Genomic DNA, 26,243 nt, shown 5'->3' on the forward strand with positions numbered 1-26,243 from the left:
AAATGGTGACTTTTGTCAAATAAAATGACTATTTTCCTAAAATTGCCAAAATGTTAAAGTTTTCTTATAAAATGGTGACTTTTGTCAAGTAAAATTATTTAAAATGATGACTCTTTTCATGAAATTGCCAAAATGTTAGTTTTCTTATAAAATGGTGACTTTTGTCAAATAAAATAAGGACTCTTTTCATGAAATTGCCAAAATGTTAGTTTCTTATAAAATGGTGACCGTTGTCAAGTAAAATTATTTAAAATTACGACTATTTTCATAAAATCTCCAAAATGTTAGTTTTCTTATAAAATGGTGACTTTTGTCAAATAAAATTATTTAAAATTACGACTCTTTTCCTAAAACTGCCAAAATATTAGTTTTCTTATAAAATGGTGACTTTTGTCAAATAAAATAATTACTCTTTTCTTAAAATTGCCAAAATGTTAGTTTCTTATAAAATGGTGACCGTTGTCAAGTAAAATTATTTAAAATTACGACTCTTTTCATAAAATTGCCAAAATGTTAGTTTTCTTATAAAATGGTGACTTTTGTCAAATAAAATGACTATTTTCCTAAAATTGCCAAAATGTTAAAGTTTTCTTATAAAATGGTGACTTTTGTCAAGTAAAATTATTTAAAATTATGACTCTTTTCATAAAATTGCCAACATGTTAGTTTTCTTATAAAATGGTGACTTTTGTCAAATAAAATTATTTAAAATCACGACTTTTCATAAAATTGCCAACATGTTAGTTTTCTTATAAAATGGTGACTTTTGTCAAATAAAATGACTATTTTCATAAAATTGCCAATAGTGTTAAAGTTTTCTTATAAAATGGTGACTTTTGTCAAATAAAATTATTTAAAATTACGACTCTTTTCATGAAATTGCCAAAATGTTAGTTTCTTATAAAATGCTGACTTTTGTCAAATAAAATGATGACTCTTCCTAAAATTGCCAAAATATTAAAGTTTTCTTATAAAATGGTGACCGTTGTCAAATAAAATTATTTAAAATCACGACTCTTTTCATAAAATTGCCAAAATCTTAGTTTTCTTATAAAATGGTGACTTTTGTCAAATAAAATAATGACTCTTTTCATAAAATTGCCAAAATATTAAAGTTTTCTTATAAAATGGTGACTTTTGTCAAATAAAATAATGACTCTTTTCATAAAATTGCCAAAATGTTAGTTTCTTATAAAATGCTGACTTTTGTCAAGTAAAATTATTTAAAATTACGACTCTTTTCATAAAATTGCCAAAATGTTAGTTCCTTATAAAATGGTGACTTTTGTCAAATAAAATGACTATTTTCATAAAATTGCCAATAGTGTTAAAGTTTTCTTATAAAATGGTGACTTTTGTCAAGTAAAATTATTTAAAATTACGACTCTTTTCATAAAATTGCAAAAATGTTAAGTTTTCTTATAAAATGGTGACTTTTGTCAAATAAAAAAATTACTCTTTTCATAAAATTGCCAAAATGTTAAAGTTTTCTTATAAAATGGTGACTTTTGTCAAGTAAAATTATTTAAAATTACGACTCTTTTCATAAAATTGCAAAAATGTTAAGTTTTCTTATAAAATGGTGAGTTTTGTCAAGTAAAATTATTTACAATTACGACTCTTTTCATAAAATTGCAAAAATGTTAAGTTTTCTTATAAAATGGTGACTTTTGTCAAATAAAAAAATTACTCTTTTCATAAAATTGCCAAAATATTAAAGTTTTCTTATAAAATGGTGACTTTTGTCAAATAAAATTATTTAAAATTACAACTCTTTTCATAAAATTGCCAAAATGTTAGTTTTCTTATAAAATGGTGACTTTTGTCAAATAAAATTATTTAAAATTACAACTCTTTTCATAAAATTGCCAAAATGTTAAGTTTTCTTATAAAATGGTGACTTTTGTCAAATAAAATAATAACTCTTTTCATAAAATTGCCAAAATATTAAAGTTTTCTTATAAAATGGTGACTTTTGTCAAATAAAATAATAACTTTTCATAAAATTGCCAAAATATTAAAGTTTTCTTATAAAATGGTGACTTTTGTCAAATAAAATAAGGATTCTTTTCATGAAATTGCCAGAATGTTAGTTTCTTATAAAATGGTGACCGTTGTCAAGTAAAATTATTTAAAATTACGACTCTTTTCATAAAATTGCCAAAATGTTAAGTTTTTCCTGTAAAATTTCAACTAATTGAGTACAATTCCAACTTTTATCATAAAACAGCACAAATATTAAGTTTTTCTTGTAAAATGTTTACTTGCGTTGAGTAAAATGACTTTTATTTGAATACTGCCAAAATTCTAAGTTTTTCTTGTGAAATTCCAACTCATTTTTTACAAGAAGCTTTTTTATTTTTGCATAGTTTGTATGTATTGTTAATTTTGTGAATACATATCTTTATATATCTAGAAAAAGTGGTCCTAAAGAATGAGGAAGGCATTTTTCAGAGGTCCCCAGAAGGTAAGAAATACAATAATGTGTGTGTTTGTGTGTGTGTGTGTGTGTGTGTGTGTGTGTGTGTGCGTGTGCGTGTACGTGTGTGTAAATATGAGCTCGTCCTTGGGTTATTGGTCACTGGTGCAGTTCACAAAGTTTCGGGTGTGATTTAGCAAGATTGGCCACAACAGTTGAACCTTTGCTCAAAGTATTGACAAAACGTGTTTGATTTCAAGTTCTCGAGTCCAAGAGCACTTCATCCCAGGCAACTGGTTGTCCTGGAAACCAACTCAAAAGATCCCTTTATTAAGACGAGACTCCGCTACAAAGCTCTTACTCACCAAATACCCCCGCGCCACACACACACACACACACACACACACACAGGGAGGGTTTACAGAGAGCATGCATTCCAGGACAGGAGACGGGAGTCTTTTAGATCGCCCCACCACCCCAACATGGTCTCTCTCTTTCTGTAACACACACCAAAAAAAAAACCCTCCACACACACATTGTCACACACTCCCTTCCCTGAGCCCCAATCTGTGGTTAAAGCAGGAAAACTCTGGGCCGAAACATGACTGTGACTTTGTAAACACAGGGAAGGAACGTGCACACAGCTTGCATGAGAACAAGAGAGAACCGGGTTGGATAACATCACAGAGAGATATCATAAAGTTTCCACATGTTCTCTACTAATTGGACATGTTGAGGAGAACCTGGTGTCAAATGTAGTGGGAAGAGTCCGAGAATACACACGCAAAGTTCAGGTGTCTGTGATCGAGCCAAAAGATCGACTGTTTGACTGCTGCACCTTAAATTTGTGTGTTTGTATTTCTTCCGTTCTTGAGACATCAAGATGGAAAAGTACCTCCCATATGAGGAGGTGTGAAGAAGTTAGGACCAAAATCCTGGTCCCAAAACAAAAACCATTGCATCTTATAGGGAGCCAAATACCAGAGTCCGTGAACATTGCTCCAAAGTCCACATCTGCAGTGCCCTCCAAGGTTTCTCATTGTCATCCCACTGGGTTGAGTTTTTTCTTGCCCTGATGTGGGATCTGAGCCCAGGATGTCGTTGGGGCTTGTGCAGCCCTTTGAGACACTCGTGATTTAGGGGCTATATAAGTAAACTTTGAACGGGCTTCACGGTGGCAGAGGGGTTAGTGCGTCTGCCTCACAATACGAAGGTCCTGCAGTCTTGGGCTCAATCCCGGGCTCGGGATCTTTCTGTGTGGAGTTTGCATGTTCTCCCCGTGACTGCGTGGGTTCCCTCCGGGTACTCCGGCTTCCTCCCACCTCCAAAGACATGCACCTGGGGATAGGCCCCTCCCACTTCCAAAGACATGCACCTGGGGATAGGCCCCTCCCACTTCCAAAGACATGCACCTGGGGATAGGTTGATTGGCAACACTAAAAATGGTCCCTAGTGTATGAATGTTGTCTGTCTATCTGTGTTGGCCCTGTGATGAGGTGGCGACTTGTCCATGGTGTACCCTGCCTTCCACCCGATTGTAGCTGAGATAGGCGCCGGCGCTCCCCGCGACCCCAAAAGGGAATAAGCGGTAGAAAATGGATGGATGGAAGTAAACATTGATTGATTGATTGACATTCACACACTAGAGACCATTTAGTGTTGCCAATCAACCTATCCCCAGGTGCATGTCTTTGGAAGTGGGAGGAGCCTATCGCCAGGTGCATGTCTTTGGAAGTGGGAGGAGCCTATCCCCAGGTGCATGTCTTTGGAGGTGGGAGGAAGCCTGGAGTACCCGGAGGGAACCCACGCAGTCACGGGGAGAACATGCAAACTCCACACAGAAAGATCCCGAGCGTAGGATCGAACCACGGACCATTGCAGTGCGTCTCCCATAACAATGTGACCTCGGACTACGTTATGGTGACGTGTGGAGTTCCCCAGGGTTCGGTCCTTGGCCCTGCACTCTTCAACATCTACATGCTGCCGCTAGGTGACATCATACGCAAATACGGTATTAGCTTTCACTGTTATGCTGATGACACCCAACTCTACATGCCCCTAAAGCTGACCAACACGCCGGACTGTAGTCAGCTGGAGGCGTGTCTTAATGAAATTAAACAATGGATGTCCGCTAACTTTTTGCAACTCAACGCCAAAAAAACGGAAATGCTGATTATCGGTCCTGCTAGACACCGACCTCTATTTAATAATACAACTTTAACATTTGACAACCAAACAATTAAACAAGGTGACTCGGTAAAAAATCTGGGTATTATCTTCGACCCAACTCTCTTCTTTGAGTCACACATTAAAAGCGTTACTAAAACGGCCTTCTTTCATCTCCGTAATATCGCTAAAATTCGCTCCATTTTGTCCACTAAAGACGCCGAGATCATTATCCATGCGTTTGTTACGTCTCGTCTCGATTACTGTAACGTATTATTTTCGGGTCTCCCCATGTCTAGCATTAAAAGATTACAGTTGGTACAAAATGCGGCTGCTAGACTTTTGACAAGAACAAGAAAGTTTGATCACATTACGCCTGTACTGTATATACCTTTATATACATATATATATACATATATACATACATATATACCTATACTGTATATACCTTTATATACATATATACATACATATATACCTATACTGTATATAACTTTATATACATATATACATACATATATACCTATACTGGCTCACCTGCACTGGCTTCCTGTGCACTTAAGATGTGACTTTAAGGTTTTACTACTTACGTATAAAATACTACACGGTCTAGCTCCAGCCTATCTTGCCGATTGTATTGTACCATATGTCCCGGCAAGAAATCTGCCTTCAAAGGACTCCGGCTTATTAGTGATTCCCAAAGCCCAAAAAAAGTCTGCGGGCTATAGAGCGTTTTCATTTCGGGCTCCAGTACTCTGGAATGCCCTCCCGGTAAAATTTCGAGATGCTACCTCAGTAGAAGCATTTAAGTCTCACCTTAAAACTCATCTGTATACTCTAGCCTTTAAATAGACCTCCTTTTTAGACCAGTTGATCTGCCGCTTCTTTTCTTTTTTTTCCTATGTCCCCCCCTCCCTTGTGGAGGGGGTCCGGTCCGATGACCATGGATGAAGTACTGGCTGTCCAGAGTCAAGACCCAGGATGGACCGCTCGCCTGTATCGGTTGGGGACATCTCTACGCTGCTGATCCGCCTCCGCTTGAGATGGTTTCCTGTGGACGGGACTCTCGCGGCTGTCTTGGATCCGCTTTGAACTGAACTCTCGCGGCTGTGTTGGAGCCACTATGGATTGAACTTTCACAGTATCATGTTAGACCCGCTCGACATCCATTGCTTTCGGTCCCCTAGACGGGGGGGGGGGGGGGGGGGGTTGCCCACATCTGAGGTCCTCTCCAAGGTTTCTCATAGTCAGCATTGTCGCTGGCGTCCCACTGAATGTGAATTCTCCCTGCCCACTGGGTGTGAGTTTTCCTTGCCCTTTTGTGGGTTCTTCCGAGGATGTTGTAGTCGTAATGATTTGTGCAGCCCTTTGAGACATTTGTGATTTGGGGCTATATAAATAAACATTGATTGATTGATTGATAAATAGACGTCCTTTTTAGACCGGTTGATCTGCCGCTTCTTTTCTTTTTTCTCCTATGTCCCCCCGGTCCGATCCGGTGGCCATGTACAGCTCGCCTGTGTATCGGCTGGGGACATCTCTGCGCTGCTGATCCGCCTCCGCTTGGGATGGTTTCCTGCTGGCTCCGCTGTGAACGGGACTCTCGCTGCTGTGTCGGATCCGCTTTGGACTGGACTCTCGCGAATGTGTTGGATCCAATATGGATTGAACTTTCACAGTATCATGTTAGACCCGCTCGACATCCATTGCTTTCCTCCTCTCCAAGGTTCTCATAGTCATCATTGTCACCGACATCACATTGAGTTTTTCCTTGCCCTTATGTGGGCCTACCGAGGATGTGGTAGTGGTTTGTGCAGCCCTTTGAGACACTAGAGATTTAGGGCTATATAAGTAAACATTGATTAATTGATTGGTATTGCGAGGCAGATGAACTAACCCCTGCACCACCGTGCTGCCCCGTGGTCACATACTGTTGCCCTCAAAATGACTGTGTGCACATTTCCTTTTATTTGCACGCCGCCTGTACAGACTTTCCAGAAATTCCAGGAGCAGCTGGGAGTCCTAAGACTGAGAAAGACATGTCTGGGTTCTGCTGCATCAGTCATTTGGTGAGAGTTGCTCTGCCTCCCTTCTGTGAGGCTCACACAGCCATCTCTCTCTTCCTTCTTCTGCGGATTGCCTGGTACCACCAGCCCGCCCCCCCCCCCTTCCCTCCTCTCCCCCCTCTCGGACTGTGAAGGCAGTATTTCTAAGAGTTGCTGCTGCACGTACACACCAGCGTCTTCCCACACGCTGATAAATGTGTGCATATTGACCCAGGGAGAATACAGTTGCTATGCGGGGACGTTGGCATGTTGATAATTGCTGTTAAACGCCTCCTGCACGCTCACTAGATGAGGAAACATGGCAGGCAAACATGAAGAAATCGGACGACACAAACAGAACTTTAGACTCTGTTAGAGGTGATGACCTACTAACTACTCTCTTGCTAATCCATATGAGTTGGGAAATTGTGTTAGATGTAAATATAAACAGAATACAATGATTTGCAAATCCTTTACAACCCATATTCAGTTGAATATGCTACAAAGACAACATATTTGATGTTCAAACTCAAACTTTATATTTTTAATGCAAATAATTAACTTAGAATTGCATGGCTGCAACACGTGCCAAAGTAGTTGGGAAAGGGCATGTTCACCACTGTGTTACATCACCTTTTCTTTTAACAACACTCAATAAACGTTTGGGAACTGAGGAAACTAATTGTTGAAGCTTTGAAAGTGGAATTCTTTCCCATTCTTGTTTTATGTAGAGCTTCAGTCCTTCAACAGTCCGGGGTCTCCGCTGTCCTATTTTATGTTTCATAATGCGCCACACATTTTCCATGGGAGACAGGTCTGGACTGCAGGCGGGCACTCTTTTTTTACGAAGCCACGCTGTTGTAACACCTGCTTGGCATTGTCTTGCTGAAATAAGCAGGGGCGTCCATGAAGAAGATGGCGCTTCGATGGAAGCATATGTTGTTCCAAAACCTGTATGTACCTTTCAGCATTAATGGTGCCTTCACAGATGTGTAAGTTACCCATGCCTTGGGCACTAATGCACCCCCATACCATCACACATGCTGGCTTTTACACTTTGCGTCGATAACAGTCTGGATGGTTCGCTTCCCCTTTGGTCTGGATGACACAATGTCGAATATTTCCAAAAACAATTTGAAATGTGGACTTGTCAGACCACAGAAAACTTTTCCACTTTGCATCAGTCCATCTTTGATGATCTCGGGCCAAGAGAAGCCGGCACCGTTTCTGGATGTTGTTGATAAATGGCTTTCGCTTTGCATGGTAGAGCTTTAACTGCACTTACAGATGTAACGACCAACTGTATTTAGTGACAGTGGTTTTCTGAAGTGTTCCTGAGCCCATGTGGTGATATCCTTTAGAGATCGATGTCGGTTTTTGATACAGTGCCGTCTGAGGGATGGAAGGTCACGGTCATTCAATGTTGGTTTCCGGCCATGCCGCTTACGTGGAGTGATTTCTCCAGATTCTCTGAACCTTTTGATGATATTATGGAGCGTAGATGTTGAAATCCCTACATTTCTTGCAATTGCACTTTGAGAAAGGTTGTTCTTAAACTGTTTGACTATTTGCTCACACAGTTGTGGACAAAGGGGTGTACCTCGCCCCATCCTTTCTTGTGAAAGACTGAGCATTTTTTGGGGAAGCTGCTTTTATAGCCAATCATGGCACCCACCTGTTCCCAATTAGCCTGCACACCTGTGGGATGTTCCAAATAAGTGTTTGATGAGCATTCCTCAACTTTATCAGTATTTATTGCCACCTTTCCCAACTTCTTTGTCACGTGTTGCTGGCATCAAATTCTAAAGTTAATGATTATTTGCACACAAAAATAAAGTTTATGAGTTTGAACATCAAATATGTTGTCTTTGTAGCAAATTCAACTGAATATGGCTTGAAAAGGATTTGCAAATCATTGTATTCTGTTTATATTTACATCTAACACAATTTCCCAACTCATATGGAAACAGGGTTTGTATTAATTACCACATGTGCTGATTGTCTAGGACTACACATTCTAGAAGTCAACAGTCCAGGCGGTATTTGACTGTCAGTATTGAGCTGATTACAATGTGTGGATATTTTAGACGTCATGCATTGACACTTCTAGCTGAGTCCTTAAAGGGGAACATGATCAGCAGACCTATGTAAGCGTCAATATATACCTTGATGGTGCAGAAAAAAGACCATCTATTTTTTTAACCGATTTCCAAACTCTAAATGGGTGAATTTTGGCGAATTAAACGCCTTTCTGTTTATCGCGCTGGAGGCGATGACGTCAGAATGTGACGTCGCCGAGGTAACACACCCACCATTTTCATTTTCAACACATTGTAAACATTGGGTCTCAGCTGTGATTATTTTCCGTTTTTTCGACTATTTTTTGGAACCTTGGAGACATCATGCCTCGTCGGTGTGTTGTCAGAGGGTGTAACAACACTAACAGGGAGGGATTCAAGTTGCACCACTGGCCCCAAGATGCCAAAGTGTCTGCCGCCAGACCCCCATTGAATGTGCCAGAGTGTCTCCACATTTGACCGGCGATGACAGACATGGCAGAGAGATGTATGGATAACCTGCAGATGCATTTGCAACGATAGTCAACGAAATCACAGAGGTGAGTTTTGTTGATGTTGACTTATTTGCTAATCAGACATATTTGGTCGCGGCGTGACCGCCAGTTAATCGATGCTAACATGCTATTTACCGGCGATGCTAAGGCAGACATGGCACAGAGACGTATGGATAACCTGCAGATGCATTTGCAACGATAGTCAACGAAATCACAAAGGTGAGTTTTGTTGATGTTGACTGCCAGCTAATCGATGCTAACATGCTACGCTAATCGATGCTAACATGCTATTTACCGGCGGTGCTAAAGCAGACATGGCACAGAGATGTATGGATAACCTGCAGATGCATTTGCAACGATAGTCAACGAAATCACAAAGGTGGGTTTTGTTGATGTTGACTGCCAGCTAATCGATGCTAACATGCTACGCTAATCGATGCTAACATGCAGTGCTAACATGCTACGCTAATCGATGCTAACATGCGATGCTAAAGCAGACATGGCACAGAAATGTATTGATAACCTGCAAATGCATTTGCAACTATAGTCAACGAAATCACAAAGGTGGGTTTTGTTGATGTTGACTGCCAGCTAATTGATGCTAACACGCTATGCTAATCGATGCTAACATGCGGTGCTAACATGCTACGCTAATCGATGCTAACATGCGGTGCTAACATGCTATACTAATCAATGCTAACATGCGGTGCTAAAGCAGACATGGCAGAGAGATGTATGGATAACCTGCAGATGCATTTGCAACGATAGTCAACGAAATCACAAAGGTGAGTTTTGTTGATGTTGACTGCCAGCTAATCGATGCTAACATGCTAGGCTAATCGATGCTAACATGCTACGCTAATCGATGCTAACATGCTAATTACCGGCGGTGCTAAAGCAGACATGGCAGAGAGATGTATGGATAACCTGTAGATGCATTTGCAACTATATTACGTTTCCTTCCACCCACATTTAATGCGAAACAAACACTTACCAATCGACGGATTTAAGTTGCTCCAGTGTCACAAGATGCGAAAGTCCTGATCGTTTGGTCTGCACATTTTACCGGCGATGCTAACGCAGCTATTCGGCCATGCTATGGCTATGAATAGCGTCAATGGCTATTCGCTCAATAGCTTCAGTTTCTTCTTCAATATTTTCATACTCCAACCATCTGTTTCAATACATGCGTAATCTGTTGAATCGCTTAAGCCGCTGAAATCCGAGTCTGAATCCGAGCTAATGTCGCTATATCTTGCTGTGGTATTCCCATTGTTTGTTTACATTGGCAACACTGTGTGACGTCACAGGGAAATGGATAGTGGTTTCGAAGATAGCGAAAATAAGGCACTTTAAAGCTTTATTCCGGCATAGCTGCATAGCTCGGTTGGTAGGGCGGCCGTGCCAGCAACTTGAGGGTTGCAGGTTCGATTCCCGCTTCCGCCATCCTAGTCACTGCCGTTGTGTCCTTGGGCAAGACACTTTACCCACCTGCTCCCAGTGCCACCCACACTGGTTTAAATGTAACTTAGATATTGGGTTTCACTATGTAGTGAAGTGAAGTGTGAATTATATTTATATAGCGCTTTTCTCTAGTGACTCAAAGCGCTCTACACAGTGAAACCCAATATCTAAGTTACATTTAAACCAGTGTGGGTGGCACTGGGAGCAGGTGGGTAAAGTGTCTTGCCCAAGGACACAACGGCAGTGACTAGGATGGCGAAAGCGGGAATCGAACCTGCAACCCTCAAGTTGCTGGCACGGCCGCTCTACCAACCGAGCTAAACCGCCGTAAAGCGCTTTGAGTCACTAGAGAAAAGCGCTATATAAATACAAATCACTTCACTTCACTATTCCGAGACGGTAAAATTTTGAAAAAAACTTCAAAAAATACAACAAGCCACTGGGAACTAATTTTTATTGTTTTTAACCCTTTTGAAATTGTGATAATGTTCCCCTTTAATGTAGCGAATATTTCAATGTTCCGCTGCTTAAAGTTGTTTATACGGCCGCCCTCAGTGTGACCTGTATGGCTGTTGACCAAGTATGCATTGCATTCACTTGTGTGTGTGTGAAAAGCCGTAGATATTATGTGACTGGGCCGGTGCGCAAATGCAGCCCCCGATATTGTTGTCTGGGTGGAAATCGGGAGAAATTCGGGAGAATTTCAGAGTCACTGAAATGCGGGAGTCTCCCGGGAAAATGGGGAGGGTTGTCAAGTAGAACTGAGAGACACAACTGCTCTGTACTTCTCTCTAAGTGCGTGAACCACTCCATTCAGAGGGGTTTTAAAAAGTCATAAATTTGACTTTTTGAAGCAGATACCGATCATTTCCGATATCACATTTTAAAGCATTTATAAGCCGATAATACCGGCAGTCCGATATTGTCGGACATCTCCAGTCACAAGGTTTCTACTGGGACACCAAACCGAATGTTTGCAAATGACATTGTTGGTAGAAATACAAAAAGCAAACATGCACTTACTTCCTGGCTGATGGCATCATCTCAACCTTGCAAAAGGATACACTTTGATGGCTCCTGCCCTGGTGCCGATAGCCATGAGTTGCAAGACTGGGTCGAAGGCCAAAGCACTCGGTTGATGTGGGAAACCATGCTCCACCGTCTGTGTGAGGGACGTTCAAACACAGATTTATTATGAGGAGCAACACAATAGACAAAAGTAGGAGGACAGCCAGCAATGGAGCGACACACGCTTCTCATCCTGAAGTTAATTAGAAAACTGAGGTGTCATTTAGAGCAAGAAAGAACGATTAAAGAGGAACATTATCACAATTTCAAAAGGGTTGAAAACAATAAAAATCAGTTCCCAGTGACTTGTTTTATTTTTCGAAGTTTTATTCAAAATTTTACACCTCCCGGAATATCCCTAAAAAAAAGCTTTAAAGTTCTTGATTTTCGCTATCTTCGAATCAATCAATCAATGTTTATTTATATAGCCCCAAATCACAAATGTCTCTAAGGACTGCACAAATCATTACGACTACAACATCCTCGGAAGAACCCACAAAAGGGCAAGGAAAACTCACACCCAGTGGGCAGGGAGAATTCACATCCAGTGGGACGCCAGTGACAATGCTGACTATGAGAAACCTTGGAGAGGACCTCAGATGTGGGCAACCCCCCCCCTCTAGGGGACCGAAAGCAATGGATGTGGAGCGGGTCTAACATGATACTGTGAAAGTTCAATCCATAGTGGCTCCAACACGGCCGCGAGAGTTCAGTTCAAGCGGATCCAAGACAGCAACGAGAGTCCCGTCCACAGGAAACCATCTCAAGCGGAGGCGGATCAGCAGCGTAGAGATGTCCCCAACCGATACAGGCGAGTGGTCCATCCTGGGTCTCGACTCTGGACAGCCAGTACTTCATCCATGGTCATCGGACCGGACCCCCTCCACAAGGGAGGGGGGGACATAGGAGAAAAAAGAAAAGAAGCGGCAGATCAACTGGTCTAAAAAGGAGGTCTATTTAAAGGCTAGAGTATACAGATGAGTTTTAAGGTGAGACTTAAATGCTTCTACTGAGGTAGAAACCACTATCCATTTCCCTGTGACGTCACACAGTGCTGCCAATACAAACAAACATGGTGGTTACCACAGCAAGATATAGCGACATTAGCTCGGATTCAGACTCGGATTTCAGCGGCTTAAGCGATTCAACAGATTACGCATGTATTGAAACGGATGGTCGGAGTATGGAGGCAGATAGCGAAAACGAAATTGAAGAAGAAATTGAAGCTATTGAGTAGGGATGCACCGAAATGAAAATTTGTGGCCGAAGCCGAAGAAAACTTAAACGCTTGGCCGAAGGCCGAATACCGAATGCAGTTTTAAAAATGTTTTTTTTTAATTTCATAAATAGCCTAGAATAAATATTTAGACATGTTTTTCAAATGAAGTAATTTTTTATTGAATATTGACAATTTTTTAATATTACAGTAGTCTTTGCTTTTCAAAAAAAGTTTTTCATTTATATTAGGCCTTCAGACAAAACATGCATTCCAAAAAAAAATAAAGTGCATTAAAGTGGATAAACCCACAACAAATGAATTATTGTCCTTTTGGCAAAAGTCTGCTTAGCCACAGTAGATATGCTAATAATGTAAACAGAAGGCTCAAGTAAATCTCAATAAGTGTGTGCTTGTAACCTCATACACTTATACAGGTACACAACATTGTAACCTCATACACTTATACAGGTACACAACATTGTAACCTCATACACTTATACAGGTACACAACATTGTAACCTCATACACTTATACAGGTACACAACATTGTAACCTCATACACTTATACAGGTACACAACATTGTAACCTCATACACTTATACAGGTACACAACATTGTAACCTCATACACTTATACAGGTACACAACATTGTAACCTCATACACTTATACAGGTACACAACATTGTAACCTCATACACTTATACAGGTACACAACATTGTAACCTCATACACTTATACAGGTACACAACATTGTAACCTCATACACGTATACAGGTACACAACATTGTAACCTCATACACGTATACAGGTACACAACATTGTAACCTCATACACTTATACAGGTACACAACATTGTAACCTCATACACTTATACAGGTACACAACATTGTAACCTCATACACTTATACAGGTACACAACATTGTAACCTCATACACTTATACAGGTACACAACATTGTAACCTCATACACGTATACAGGTACACAACATTGTAACCTCATACACGTATACAGGTACACAACATTGTAACCTCATACACTTATACAGGTACACAACATTGTAACCTCATACACTTATACAGGTACACAACATTGTAACCTCATACACTTATACAGGTACACAACATTGTAACCTCATACACTTATACAGGTACACAACATTGTAACCTCATACACTTATACAGGTACACAACATTGTAACCTCATACACTTATACAGGTACACAACATTGTAACCTCATACACTTATACAGGTAGCCTACACAACACGTGCCAAAGTAGTTGGGAAAGGGCATGTTCACCACTGTGTTACATCACCTTTTCTTTTAACAACACTCAATAAACGTTTGGGAACTGAGGAAACTAATTGTTGAAGCTTTGAAAGTGGAATTCTTTTCCATTCTTGTTTTCTGTAGAGCTTCAGTCCTTCAACGGTCTCCGCTGTCCTATTTTACGCTTCATAGTGCACCACACATTTTCCTTGGGAGACAAGTCTGGACTGCAGGCGGGCCAGGAAAGTACCCACACTCTTTTTTTACGAAGCCACGCTGTTGTAACACGTGCTGAATGTGGCTTGGCATTGTCTTGCTGAAATAAGCAGGGGCGTCCATGAAAAAGACGGCGCTTAGATGGCAGCATATGTTGTTCCAAAACCTGTATGTACCTTTCAGCATTAATGGTGCCTTCACAGATGTGTAAGTTACCCATGCCTTGGCCACTAATGCACCCCCATACCATCACACATGCTGGCTTTTCAACTTTGCGTCGATAACAGTCTGGATGGTTCGCTTCCCCTTTGGTCCGGATAACACGATGTCGAATATTTCCAAAAACAATTTGAAATGTGGACTCTTCAGACCACAGAACACTTTTCCACTTTGCATCAGTCCATCTTAGATGATCTCGGGCCCAGAGAAGCCGGTGGCGTTTCTGGATGTTGTTGATAAATGGCTTTCGCTTTGCATAGTAGAGCTTTAACTTGCACTTACAGATGTAGCGACCAACTGTATTTAGTGACAGTGGTTTTCTGAAGTGTTCCTGAGCCCATGTGGTTATATCCTTTAGTGCACTACAATAGTTAAAAACAAATAAAGTGCACTTTTGTGCATGATGTCACACAACATATTTCAATAAGTGTCAAATAAAAATGAGCTGCATAATGGGAAATCAAATAGTGTATGTCCTTCGCTATGTGGTAGATTCCTGCGGACATTATCTCCTTTTGTTGTTTTTTTTTTTTCATACGGTGTTGATGTGGAAATGGTTGCCTCTGCATTTTGTTGGTGTGGCACTGAATGGAGATGTTGACATGCGGAGTTTCAAGCACTCTTCATTCTCTAGAAGGTGACTTTTCAAATGATGCTACATATTAGCAGTAATGCTACTTTTTGTAGCAACGCTTTTGCCCCACACTTGACAAATTACGGTTGTCTGTTCGACATCTTCCCGCTTGAAGCCGAACCCCCGCCAGACGATGCACCCCCTGCTGTTTTTCTTGGGAATTAATTCTTCCTTCATCCGTAACCAGATTCACACCTTCTTTCTCTCGTATTACCACTCGCACCACAGCTAACGTTACCCATGCCGCTACCTCTCTACTTCACGAGGGTGTATACGTATGTGACGTATGACGTGACAGTTTGTGACGTATGTGAGAAGGTGCGCTTGTTTTACGTCTTTGTGAGAAGGAGAGACAACAAAGAGTGAGAAGAGCCTGTAGTCTAATGCCCGCAGCTAAAAGCAACTGCCTGAGAAAATTTATTGAAATGGACAACAAAAGCTGTGATTTAATTGGGTTCACATAACATTAAGGTTGGCTCTTAAAGTCCGCACAAAGCAGATGGAAAAATAATTTACTACAGATTGACTTCTACATCTTGTTCTAAACGTTGGAGAAAGTGAGGGCTTTTTTCCAGATCGAGACCTTTTTTTTATTGTAGATCGACTTCTACGTCTTGTTCTAAACGTTGGAGAAAGTGAGGGCTTTCTTCGAGATCGAGACCTTTTTACTGTAAATCACCTTCTATGTCTTGTTCTAAACGTTGGAGAAAGTGAGGGCTTTCTTCCAAATCGAGACCTTTTTTACTTTAGACCGACTTCTATGTCTTGTTGTAAACGTTGGAGAAAGTGAGGGCTTTCTTTCAGATCGAGACCTTTTTTACTGTAGATCGACTTCTAGGTCTCGTTCTAAACGTTGGAGAGAGAAAGGGCTTTCTTCGAGATCGAGACCTTTTTTACTGTACATTGACTTCTACGTCTTGTTCTAAACGTTGGAGAAAGTGAGGGCTTTCTTTCAGATCGAGAACTTTTTTTACTTTAGACCGACTTCTACGTCTTGTTGTAAAGGTTGGAGAAAGTGAGGGCTTTCTTTCAGATCGAGACCTTTTTTACTGTAGATCGACTTCTAGGTCTCGTTCTAAACATTGGAGAAAGTGAGGGCTTTCTTCGAGATTGAGTTCTTTTTTTACTGTAGATCACCTTCTACGTCGCTTTCTTCGAGATCGAGACCTTTTTTACTGTAATTCGACTTCTACGTCTTGTTCTGAACGTTGGAGAAAGTGAGGGCTTTCTTCGAGATTGAGTTCTTTTTTACTGTACATCACCTTCTACGTCTTGTTCTAAACGTTGGAGAAAGTGAGGGCTTTCTTCCAGATCGAGACCTTTTTTTACTTTAGACCGACTTCTATGTCTTGTTGTAAAGGTTGGAGAAAGTGAGGGCTTTCTTCGAGATAAAAACCTTTTTTACTGTACATCACCTTCTATATCTTGTTCTGAACGTTGGAGAAAGTGAGGGCTTTCTTCCAGATCGAGACCTTTTTTATTGTAGATCGACTTCTACGTCTTGTTCTAAACGTTGGAGAAAGGGAGGGCTTTCTTCAAGATCGAGACCTTTTTTACTGTACATTGACTTCTATGTCTTGTTCCAAACGTTTGAGAAAGTGAGGGCTTTCTTCGAGATCAAGACCTTTTTTACTGTAGATCGACTTCTACGTCTCGTTCTAAACGTTGGAGAGAGAGAGGGCTTTCTTCGAGATCGAGACCTTTTTTACTGTAATTCGACTTCTACGTCTTGTTCTAAACGTTTAAGAAAGTGAAGGCTTTCTTCGAGATCAAAACCTTGTTTTACTGTAGGTCGACTTCTATCTCTCGTTCTAAACGTTGGAGAGAGAGAGGGCTTTCTTCCAGATCGAGACCTTTTTTTACTGTAGATCGACTTCTACGTCTCACTCTAAACGGAGAGATAGAGGGCTTTCTTCGAGATTGAGACCTTTTTTTACTGTATATCGACTTCTACGTCTTGTTCTAAACATTTGAGAAAGTGAGGGCTTTCTTCGAGATTGAGACCTTTTTTACTGTAATTCGACTTCTACGTCTTGTTCTAAACGTTGGAGAAAGTGAGGGCTTTCTTCGAGAACGAGACCTTTTTACTGTAGGAGTGTAAAAATGAGCATTTAGGTCTGACCACACATGCACTCACAAAGACTCCCGTTGAGAGGCCACCTCTGTGATGGTTGCAGCAGCTGCTGTCTGACCTTAAAAACTATGCATTTGTTTCACAGCGCGACCAACACTTTGAGGAATGTGAAAAACTATTCTGACCGCTTTGACAAAAACACCCAAAGTGAATCAATGAGAATTAAGAATCGGATGAGACAATGGTTTGTACAAAGCAACATACAAACAATCGGAAAATTCCGGTCGTATCAATTCCTAGATATGGGTCTAATTATACTAAATACACTGGGCATAATAAACACAACATTATTAATATTGCTACTATGGATAATTTGATAAAAATTCCCTAAAACAGCCCACTACCTATAATATAGGTTTTTTAAACATAAGATCATTGTCTCCCAAAATGTTGTTAGTTAATGATATCATCAGAGACAACAATCTTAACGTCATCGGTCTCAGCGAAACCTGGCTTAAACCAAACAACTTTTTTGCGCTAAACGAGGCATGTCCTCCTAACTTTACACATGCGCATATTGCCCGTCCTCTTAAAAGGGGTAGGGGGGTCGCACTAATATACAACGAAAACTTTAACCTTAGTCCTAACATAAATAATAAATATAAATCGTTTGAGGTGCTTACTATGATAAACATTGATTGATTGATTGTTTTTGTTGTCGTTGAGTCAAGTCCAAAAGACGGAGGGTTTCCTTAAGTCTCTCAATCTTATTTCTCTTTACAGGATTAAAAAAACACAAAATGTTCTGCATTCCTGTTTCAAAGCAGTGTTGGAGATATCATAATGATCTTCTTTAATCCACTATCTGTTTGTGGACTAGTCAGACTCCATTGTTCCTCATCTGCTCCAGGACACAAACAACCACCAATGACTTCAAACATTCTACAGTTTCTTGATCACTATGCCTGCTCTGGTAAAAAAGCGACAAAAAGATTAAAACCTTGAGTTTAAAATTGCAAATATGACAATTACATAACTTAAGTATAGTTGGGGTGTTTATGTACCTCAATCGCAGAAGACGGGGGGAGTTTATTGGAAACAGGTGGTCATTTGGGAAAGTGCTATTTCAGAAATGTGAAACTCATAAGTAACTTTAATAAGGATTTGGAGTGCATGAGAAAGTAAAAAAGAAAACAGCTCTATTGGATTGTGTGGTCTTTTAGTAAAAGCATTTAAGTCCCATCTTAAAACTCATTTGTATACTCAAGCCTTAAATTAGACCCCCTTTTAGACCAGTTGATCTGCCGTTTCATTTCTTTTCTACTCTGCCCCCCTCTCCTTTGTGGACAGGGGGGGGCGCAGGTCCGGTGGCCATGGATGAAGTGCTAACTCTGCATAGTCGGGACCTGGAGTGGACCGTTCACCTGTGCATCGGTTGGGGACGTCTCTGCACTGCTGACCCGTCTTCGCTCGGGATGGTCTTCTAATGGCCCCACTATGGACTGGACTCTCATTATTATGTTAGATCCACTATGGACTGGACTCTCACTACTATGTTAGATCCACTATGGACTGGACTCTCATTATTATGTTAGATCCACTATGGACTGGACTCTCACTACTATGTTAGATCCACTATGGACTGGACTCTCACTATTATGTTAGATCCACTATGGACTAGACTCTCACTATTATGTTAGATCCACTATGGACTGGACTCTCACTATTATGTTAGATCCACAATGGACTGGACTCTCATTATTATGTTAGATCCCCTATGGACTGGACTCTCACTATTATGTTAGATCCACTATGGACTGGACTCTCACACTATTATGTTAGATCCACTATGGACTGGACTCTCACTATTATGTTAGATCCACTATGGACTGGACTCTCACTATTATGTTAGATCCACTATGGACTGGACTCTCACTATTATGTTAGATCCACTATGGACTGGACTCTCACTATTATGTTAGATCCACTATGGACTGGACTCTCACTATTATGTTAGATCCACTATGGACTGGACTCTCACTATTATGTTAGATCCACTATGGACTGGACTCTCACTATTATGTTAGATCCACTATGGACTGGACTCTCACTATTATGTTAGATCCACTATGGACTGGACTCTCACTATTATGTTAGATCCACTGTAATGATACCAAGTGCAGAAGCGTATCTAGTCGAGACTACTACGATTACGTCGATATTTTTTGGCATCACATCTTCTTTTGTATTTTTAAAATGTATATTATGTTTACAGAATCAGGAGATACGTCCCTGGACACATGAGGACTTTGAATATGACCAACGTATGATCCTGTAACTACGTGGTATCGGATTAACACCCAAATCTAAAACTAATGTAAAGTATCAAAGAAGAGAAGAATAAGTGATTATTACATTTGAACAGAAGTGTAGATAGAACATGTTAAAAGAGAAAGTAAGCAGATATTAACAGTAAATGAACAAGTGGATTGATAATCAATTTTTACAGCTTGTCCTTCATAATGTGTACAAAATAATAGGTGTATAAAAGACACAATATGTTACTGCATATGTCAGCAGACTAATTAGGAGTCTTTGTTTGTTTACTTACTACTAAAAGACAAGTTGTCTAGTATGTTCACTATTTTATTCAAGGACTAAATTGCAATAATAAACATATGTTTCATGTACACTAAGATTTGTTGTTCAAATAAAGCCAATAATGCACCTTTTTCTGGTCCCCTTTAATTAGAAATATTTTAGTACCGGCAGCAAAACATTGGTATGCTTACAACACAACATTCTACTATTGTTATTTTACTTTACACCTGCTTTATCCTTTCCATCCTTTGAAGTTGAGCTACTGTGTGGAACAATTTCCCTAGTGGATCATTAAAGTTTGTCTAAGTTCATTAAGTGTCTCAGTGCACGAGAATAGTACCACACGGGGAAATGTCAATCACGACAAACTTGCGTGCCCAAGTCTAACACGACCACCTGAGTCAGTATTTCCAGTGAGTGAAAGACTCGGACGCACAACCTTTGTCCCGACAGTCCACAATTACTGAGGCATTTTTTTGGGGCAAAGTCCGTGCAAACAAAATAGTGTGCGCTGACAGAAAGTGTGTTTCAAATAGCCAAATACATGCTGCCCTTTAATATTGTTAAAAAATATCCATCCATTTACTACCGCTTGTCCCTCACGGGTTTCCGGGGGTGCTGGGGCCTATCTTATTCCAAAACATACTGCAGAAAGTTTGACAGACCTTTTTTTTTCCATCTCATGTTGGTGTTCCTTGCTTGGAATCTGCCAGACTAGCTTCCTCTGCATGACTTGTTTATACACCTGCTCAAATTGTGGTGTTGTTGTTCTAACTTTGCACTTTTCTTTACAAAAGGTCCCAACTTCATTGTCCATTAAGTCTGGGAGTAATAAAGTAACTGTGATTAGTTAGTTTCAGTTTCTTTCAAACATGCATACAATGACAATGTATGCATTATAGGAGTGTAACGGTACACTAAAATTTCGGTTCGGTACGTACCTCGGTTTAGAGGTCACGTTTCGGTTCATTTTCGGTACAGTACGAAAACAACAAAATATAAATGTTTTGGTTATTTATTTACCACATTTGTAAACAATGGCTTTATCCTTTCAACATTGGGAACACTATAATAATTCTGCCCACGTTAATTAACATTAAACTGCCTCAAGTTGTTGCTCAGATTAAACAAAATGACAAAACTTTTCTTCTACGTATAAAAAGTGCAACATTAAACAGGAAAGCCTGTAGTTTATTTGTTTTATGTAAATGTTCTAGTTTTATCAACATGTGATAGCAGGGACCCTGCCAGTCAAAACTTGGCTGCTACATTACTAATGAATACTGTAACTATAGCTGAAAAAAATTGTACAATAGCAATATAGCAATAGGAGAGACTATTCTTCCCCGAACACCATGGAGTTCATGTAGGCTTTATGATGCACTTACATTATTATATCAACTATCGGAGACAGAAACTCTTCATTCAACATAATGTCCTTTTTTGCTGCTTCAACACAGCTCAATCAACTCAGAAAAAGGTCAAGTGAAATAACTTTGTTGTTAACTGTAGGTCAATAATGCTTGTCTTTCTCTCAGACAGACAGGGCTTTGCTGTCCGTAACACACACACACACACACACACACACACACACACACACACCGCAAAATGAGCTACAGTTACGCTAAAAGCCAATTAGCCTTCACCTCAAGCCAGGACTGCGAGCGAGCTGAGCTGCCGTTTATGTTTCCAGAACTTCAGCGGGCTCATAGTGATGTTACTAGTCGTTGACTGGGAGGTGTTTATTATCATTTGGGGAGAATCGCTGCCTGATGCTTACTTGCCAAACAGCTACCTGCTCATCATGACGCTGGAGCACTGACTACATGCGCTCTGAATACGCACTGCTGATTGGCTGTTACCGCTCTGTGTGTAACCAATCAGATGGTTGTGTGGGTGGGACAATGCTGGGTGCTGCAGAGACGTACTGACAGAGGCAGAACGAAGCGGAGTAGCTTGTTAAGACTTTAGCTTAGGCGGCTACTTAATATATTCGTTCGCACGTGCTAACACTCGTTAGCCTGCTCAGTGGCCTCGTGCTCAGAGTGTCCGCCCTGAGATCGGTAAGTCGTGAGTTCAAAGTCATACCAAAGACTATACCAGGCTAAGGCAATTATTTTGACTCGGGGGCCAAATTTAGAGAAAAAAATTTGTCTGGGGGCCGGTATATCTATTTTTAGGAAAACTAATACAAAACCTCACGATAAAGTCTGACTGAATGGTGTGAATGTTGTCTGTTTATCTGTGTTGGCCCTGCGATGAGGTGGCGACTTGTCCAGGGTGTATCCCGCCTTCCGCATGATTGTAGCTGAGATAGGCTCCAGCACCCCCCGTGACCCCGAAGGGAATAAGCGGTTGGATGAATGAATGCTAAAAATGTTATAACAGACCGCCTTAAAAACGGAATGGAATATTTATTTTTTCTATGAACGATAAAACTCTGAATATTGAGAACGTAGAACGTCACACCCCCTCCCAATCCATATATTTTTACAATCAAGCATGCGCTAATTATTTTGAGAGACGAGTTTGACCCGGCAGTAATTCTAGGCAGGTGCATACTATATACCCGGCGGCAATTCAAGGAAATACGCTAGTTCAAGACTTATGGTTCACATCATAATGGCAGCTACACTTTCCATCTTAAAGATCAAAAAACAATATTTGGGAATGTCTGGCGGGCCAGATTGAAAAGCTTAATGGGCCGAATGTGGCCCCCGGGCCTTATTTTGCCCAGGTTTGGAATTTAAAAATGGGAGCCCTGCTTGGCATTCAGCATCAAGGGTTGGAATTGGGGGTTAAAGGCCTACTGAAAGCCACTACTAGCCACCACACAGTCTGATAGTTTATATATCAATGATGAAATATTAACATTGCAACACATGCCAATACGGCCGCTTTAGTTTACTAAATTGTAATTTTAAATTTCCTGCGGAGTTTCATGTTGAAAACGTTGCTGAATGATGACGCGTGTTTGTGACGTCTCGGGTTGTAGCGGACATATTAGTCCAGCACCACTTACGGCTAAAGGTCGCCTCTTTTTATCGCAAAATTTTACAGTAATTTGGACATCTGTGTTGCTGAAACTTTTGCAATTTGTTCAATTAATAATGGAGACGTCAAAGAAGAATGCTGTTGGTGGGAAGCGGTGGATTGCAGCTGCCGTTAGCAAAACAAACACAGCCGGTGTTTCTTTGTTTGTTGTGAAGCTTTAACACGGAGCGGTCAAGCGAACATGTTTCTCTACGTCAACCAGCAAGTTTTTGGATGGGAAAATTGAGATATTAAGTCGGCTCTTACCGGAGACTTCAGTGGATTATGCGACTTCCTCCTGCAGCTCAAAAAGGCAGCTGTGATCTTGGCTCCTCGGCTTCTCTCATAGACACCGGCGTTCACCGCAGCCTTACTTTCAGCTATGACTTTACAATCTCACTAAAACACTATCAAAACAATAAGCAGATAAGGGATCTTCCAGAATTATCCTGATTACATCTGAAACGCCCCCACTTCCGCCGCTTAGAGCCGTCGCCTTTTCTTTTTTTTTAGTGCTTCACTCTAACTTTCCTCATCCACAAATCTTTCATCCTCGCTCAAATTAATGGCAAAATTGTTGCTTTCTCGGTCCGACTAGCTATTGCTGCTGGAGGCTATGATTATACACAATATTCAGATGTGAGGAGCCATACAACCCGTGACGTCACGCACATCATTTTCTACTTCCGGTGCATTAGCGACCAAAAGTTGCTAATTTTATCGTCGATGTTCTCTACTAAATCCTTTCAGCAAAAATATGGCAATATCGCGAGATGATCAAGTATGACACATAGAATGGACCTGCTATCCCCGTTTAAATAAGAACATCCCACTTCAGTCGGGGCGGTATAGCTCGGTTGGTAAAGTGGCCGTGCCAGCAACTTGGGGGTTGCAGGTTCGATTCCCGCTTCCGCCATCCTAGTCACTGCCGTTGTGTCCTTGGTCAAGACACTTTAAAAATAAATAAATAAATGGGTTGTACTTGTATAGCGCTTTTCTACCTTCAAGGTACTCAAAGCGCTTTGACACTACTTCCACATTCACACACTGATGGAGGGAGCTGCCATGCAAGGCGCCAACCAGCACCCATCAGGAGCAAGGGTGAAGTGTCTTGCTCAGGACACAACGAGGTTGGTACCAGGTGGGATTTGAACCAGGGACCCTCGGGTTGCGCACGGCCACTCTCCCACCGCGCCACGCCGTCCCTTTACCCACCTACTTTCACTATGTAAAGCGCTTTGAGTCACTAGAGAAAAGCGCTATATAAATATAATTCACTTCACTTCAGTCGGCCTTTAAATCACCAAAATGATTTCCGAGCGCGGCCACCGTTGCTGCTCACTGCTCCCCTCACCTCCCAGGGGGTGGAACACAGGGGATGGGTCAAACCAGAAGGTAATAGCATGTGTGAGACTATCAGTGGTACTTAACTTGAACTTGACTAATCTGGCCAGGCTGCATGTTGATGATAATCCTAATGTCGGAGGGTATGGAAGGCGGGCCTTGGACGAAGGAAGACGCCACGCAAACAAGTCATCCTCTACACAAGTTATCACACACACACTTCGCGGCCATTTCCAAGGCGGACTTAAGTCACCTAATATCGGCTGTAAAGCAGGACTTGGGTGTGATTAGCCGCAGGACCGTTAGTTTACCTTGTTGAAGGCGAAAAGCTCCTGTTTGATTTTCTCCCTCTGCGGGTCGGCGCCCTGTCGACGAAAGCGGAACTTCATCATCCTGGAGCCGGACTGAGGAGGCAGAAGAGGCGGGTTAGTGGCGGCTATCTGCAAGCTAGACTAGCTCACCGGCTAGCCCATGCAGGCGAGGACGCGACTGGCTGCTTTGTGTATCCCTGATGACTCGGCTGGACTCGGCTTCAGTCGGCTGGAGTCGGGGATGCATCGGGGCTGCGGCCCGCCTTCCGCTCGGTGCACGCCCACCCCCATTGTTGTCAGCCAATGGCAGCAAGGAAGTCTGTGAGCAATTTCTCAGACACGCCCACACGGCCGACGACTCTGCGGAGGGGTGTTGGGTTTGTTGCACGGCGCGCGCCGGAGGGAAGTCTCGTCCGCACCCACGTCTGCAGGGGCGGGAAAACGGCAAATCCTGGAAAATTAAAGACGTTTATTGGAGGCCAGGGCGAGGGAGGGAAACATTTCAAAATAGACCACATATACATATATATCAATTTTAATATCCCGCGACCCCGAAAGGGAATAAGCGGTAGCAATGGATGGATGGATATATATATATATATATATATATATATATATACACACATATATATGAATATACATATTTATGTATCTATATTTATATATTTATTTATATATATATAAATAAATAGAGATATATAAATATATAGGGCTTCACGGTGGCAGAGGGGTTAGTGCGTCTGCCTCACAATACGAAGGTCCTGCAGTCCTGGGTTCAAATCCAGGCTCGGGATCTTTCTGTGTGGAGTTTGCATGTTCTCCCCGTGACAGCGTGGGTTGCCTGCGGGTACTCCGGCTTCCTCCCACCTCCAAAGACATGCACCTGGGGATAGGCCCCTCCCACCTCCAAAGACATGCACCTGGGGATAGGCCCCTCCCACCTCCAAAGACATGCACCTGGGGATAGGCCCCTCCCACCTCCAAAGACATGCACCTGGGGATAGCCCCTCCCACTTCCAAAGACATGCACCTGGGGATAGGCCCCTCCCACCTCCAAAGACATGCACCTGGGGATAGGCCCCTCCCACCTCCAAAGACATGCACCTGGGGATAGCCCCTCCCACTTCCAAAGACATGCACCAGGGGATAGGCCCCTCCCACCTCCAAAGACAGGCACCAGGGGATAGGCCCCTCCCACCTCCAAAGACATGCACCTGGGGATAGGCCCCTCCCACCTCCAAAGACATGCACCTGGGGATAGGCCCCTCCCACCTCCAAAGACATGCACCTGGGGATAGGCCCCTCCCACCTCCAAAGACATGCACCAGGGGATAGGCCCCTCCCACCTCCAAAGACATGCACCTGGGGATAGGCCCCTCCCACTTCCAAAGACATGCACCTGGGGATAGGCCCCTCCCACCTCCAAAGACATGCACCTGGGGATAGGCCCCTCCCACCTCCAAAGACATGCACCTGGGGATAGGCCCCTCCCACCTCCAAAGACATGCACCAGGGGATAGGCCCCTCCCACCTCCAAAGGCATGCACCTGGGGATAGGCCCCTCCCACCTCCAAAGACATGCACCTGAGG

The 26,243-nt window shown here is 41.8% G+C and overlaps 1 protein-coding gene across 2 annotated transcripts in view; it reads right to left on the reverse strand.

Annotated features, from left to right (window-relative positions):
- Positions 1-24,895, reverse strand: part of llgl1 (LLGL scribble cell polarity complex component 1) — a 123,381-nt gene extending 98,486 nt beyond the window's left edge. The window contains exons 1-2 of one of the 2 annotated variants that reach the window (XM_061905203.1): positions 24,654-24,895; positions 11,731-11,828 (exon numbers count right to left, since the gene is read on the reverse strand). In XM_061905203.1, coding sequence (XP_061761187.1) covers positions 11,731-11,828; positions 24,654-24,734 — 179 coding nt within the window. In that variant the 5' untranslated portion in view covers positions 24,735-24,895. The remainder of the gene's footprint in view (positions 1-11,730; positions 11,829-24,653) is intronic. The other variant, XM_061905202.1, reaches the window with a different exon arrangement.
- Between the last annotated feature and the right edge of the window lie 1,348 nt (positions 24,896-26,243).

The sequence above is a fragment of the Nerophis ophidion genome, linkage group LG07 (assembly GCF_033978795.1).
Source record: "Nerophis ophidion isolate RoL-2023_Sa linkage group LG07, RoL_Noph_v1.0, whole genome shotgun sequence".
Taxonomy (NCBI): Eukaryota; Metazoa; Chordata; class Actinopteri; order Syngnathiformes; family Syngnathidae; genus Nerophis; species Nerophis ophidion.